At 35.8% G+C, this 3379-nt stretch overlaps 1 protein-coding gene across 1 annotated transcript; it reads right to left on the bottom strand.

Moving 5' to 3' along the window:
* Positions 1–876: 876 nt before the first annotated feature.
* On the bottom strand, positions 877–2207 carry LOC117927933 (cytosolic sulfotransferase 15-like). Its single transcript, XM_034847664.1, has one exon. It carries the CDS (start codon positions 2185–2187, stop codon positions 1156–1158), a length of 1032 nt encoding a protein of 343 aa, XP_034703555.1. The 5' UTR covers positions 2188–2207; the 3' UTR covers positions 877–1155.
* Positions 2208–3379: the final 1172 nt, after the last annotated feature.

Below are 3379 nucleotides of genomic sequence, written 5' to 3'. Positions count from 1 at the left end.
TAAAATTAAATAATAAATAAAAAATAGAAGATAAATGAATAAAAAAAATGAGAGGAAGAAAAAGGGAGAAATGGGGATGGAGGGGCATCGGAAATGGCGCCGACATCACACCATCGACAGTGACGATGGAGTCGGGTGGGGATATAGGCGTTGGCTAAAAAAAGAGAAAAAAGAAGGGAGAGAGGGGGGAAGTGACGTGGGGGTATGGGGGGTAGGTGAGGTTAGGAAGAAGAACGGGGAAACAAATGGAAGAGAGAGAAGAGAGGAGAGAGAAAAGATAGAAAAAAGAAATAATAATAAAAATAAAAAATATATAATAATAATAATTAAAAAAAATCATATATAAAATAATAAAAATTAACAATTAAAAATGAGTGGGTAAAAAAAAATTTAAATATAATTAATTTTGAAATTTATTGATAAAATTGAAATTAAAATTAATATAAAATAAAAATATGACAAATTTTTGGGTCTTACCCATGTACCTCAATTGTGTCCACAACATACTCTGACAACAGTGCTATGCATGATAGTTGTCATGTCAACCAGTTAAATCCACTCCAAAATCCAATCTGCAGGGCCCTTTTCATCCCCACCATCTTCATCTTGCTGATCATTTCATCACCCCACATCTATACACACAACACACTCCTAGGGTTTACTGTTCAACAACCTGAAGTGGTATGAGCATCTCTTGCAACGTATGTTTTGTAAACATCAAAATGCTGCTGGCTCAGGATCTGATGAGATATCAAATTAATTATTTTAATGTTTGTTGAGCTTCTGCTAACCTACAGGTTGAGCCATTTTCATTTGATGTAACTTTTACATTACTAAACAATTAATTAACCATTCATTAATCCAGCACATGGATCATTAATACAAACCATAGATATTAATTCTCCAGGGAAGCATGCAAGACGACAAACATTATTAGCCAACTTCCCTTAATTAATTGCCATACAGATAACATGACAACACAAACAAAAACGAACTGAACCAAATGTAAAGCGTAGTAAAACATGAAAATGGCAACGAGAGCTAAAAGTAAACATCTAAGGCTAAATTTTCTCATTTCCACGCAACAAAGCTAGACAAAGAAGAACTTAGACGTATCCAGACAATACCAAGTCCTGAAGCTCCATGCTGAGATGATTATGCCCCCGTCTCAGAGCTAGGCTTACACTCGTCCTCCTTTTGGAACTTGGGACAAATTTTCAGGGTTAAACCTGAACCACTCAGCTTTTCTTCAATTAACTTCTCCAAGTATTCAGCCTTTGAAGGACTCAGATGATCTCCCCAATCTCCCACCTTACCATTCCTGAAAAAGGCGGAATTTGGAACCCCGGAGGGACGTTTACCACTCTTGTTCACCTCCAAATCCTTCAAATTCTCAAAACTACACAACCCGCATATTTCTTGTATAACCCCTTGTTTCTCTTCCATGGCAGAAAATGGACATCCCAAGAACTCGGCCAACCTTTTGGTGTGAGAAAAGACATCCTCTTTCATGTCTTCATATTTCAAAAATAACACATTCTTTGGTCTGTCTAAGTTTGCCTTCCAATACCCCAATACATGCTCCGCAAAGGGTCCAAAGCTGTGGACTCCGTGACAGAATTTTTCAAAGCCTTCATCCAGTGAGAGTGGCTTCACGTTTCCACGTCGAAGCTTGAGGGCAAAATGCCAATAGGAGATGAGTTGGTCCACAGCATTCCGACACACATATACAATTCGACAGTTGGACTCCTTAATGGAAGATGGGAGCGATCCATATGGTACGTGGGTAGCAAAGATTCTTGGGGAGGGAAGAAGCATGAGATTTGGAGACTTGTTTTTCAAGTAAACGTCAAACTCAACGAAAGGTACAAGGTCGTGAGGACTGGTAGTGTGCAAGGGGCTGTCCTTGAGAGCGTAACGTGTGCGATTGAGGATTGAGAAGGTGAGAGCTTTTAACCAAGTGGTACCTGATTTAGGAGTGCTGGCCAGAATTAAATCGGAGCCCAGTGCTTGGAAGTGTTGTTGAAAGGAGAAGACGGGCTTAATTGCGATAGAAGGGTACCAAAAGCCTTGGTATAGATAGAGAGAAGTGCCATCCCAGTTTCTCTCTTCAGGAAGGGTTAGTAGCAACTTTTGAAACTCATCATCCTTGCAGGGCTCTTCCTGGGGAACTTCTGATTTCTCCATAAAAACTTGGAATAGCTAGATCGACAATGGAAATATATATATGAATGGTTCGTTCATATGCCTATATAGATAGTCTTGGACATTGATTCCTAGTCAACACTTCTCTTCCATTATTTGTTGCTAACTTTGAATTTTCCTATCTACCAGTCATTATTATTAACTAATGTTAAGGATTCTTGAGTTTCTCGTTTTCTTTACCTACCATTCTATGCCATCACTTTATTTTGCCAGTGCAGTTAAAATGGAGATATAGATAATCCGCATTTACATGGCTAATTTTGAATAATCTTTTTATTAGTGATTCCTAACACTCTTTTTTCTTCTACTAGGGCTGGAAATTTCTAATTTCCTACCTCCCAATCAACACCTCTATTATTCCTACCTGTTATTTTACTGGACACTCAACAACATTTGAATATTTTACCATTTAATGGGAAAAGTATATAATAGGTATATTTTATATATTATATATATTTGAGAATAAATATATGTTTGATATATATGATTTTAATGAAATAAAAATATTAGAAATTGCTATTTTTTTCATTTTGATTTTAAAGTTATAAAATTACAAAATTTAAAAATAAATAAATAATAAACTTCTTCTTGTTGTTATTATTATCATTACATAACATATAGATAACAAACGAAAATGTTGTTTATTTAGGTTGAATTTCGTGTATATTCACAATCAAGACATTGGTTTCATGAATCCCATGTATGAAAGTAAACTCCAATAAGTAGTTGAATGGACTCCAACTGCATGTCAAAGTGACTTCTTTATTATTATTATTACATAACATATAGATAACACACGAAGATATTGTTTATTGTTTATTTTGGTCGAATTTTGTGTATATTCACAATCAACACATTGGTTTCATGAATCCCATCCAATAAGTAGTTGAATGGACTCCAACTGCATGTCAAAGGGACTTACGGATGATTGAGAATGGACTCAAACCCAAGAAGATAAAATAAAAAATGGATTCTAATAATGCACTCTTCTAACAACTTTGGTACTTATTAAGTAATCAATTAATCAATTACATAGGTAGCTTAGTTGGTTCAATAATCTGCCACATGGAATCGAGAAACAAACAAAGATATTAGGGTTATGCTAGGGTACCGAAATATGCTTTTCGGTACCATACCCCCAAATTTGCACCAATTGCATCTTGCCACATGTGAG

This window comes from Vitis riparia, chromosome 13, assembly GCF_004353265.1.
Source record: "Vitis riparia cultivar Riparia Gloire de Montpellier isolate 1030 chromosome 13, EGFV_Vit.rip_1.0, whole genome shotgun sequence".
In the NCBI taxonomy this organism is placed as follows: domain Eukaryota; kingdom Viridiplantae; phylum Streptophyta; class Magnoliopsida; order Vitales; family Vitaceae; genus Vitis; species Vitis riparia.
Note: the sequence above shows the minus strand (reverse complement) of the source record. Positions and strands in the feature narration are given on the sequence as shown.

What these genes read in the sequence shown, in the direction of transcription:
- LOC117927933 (XM_034847664.1), bottom strand. Translation starts at nt 2,187, where the DNA reads ATGGAGAAATCAGAAGTTCCCCAGGAAGAGCCCTGCAAGGATGATGAG.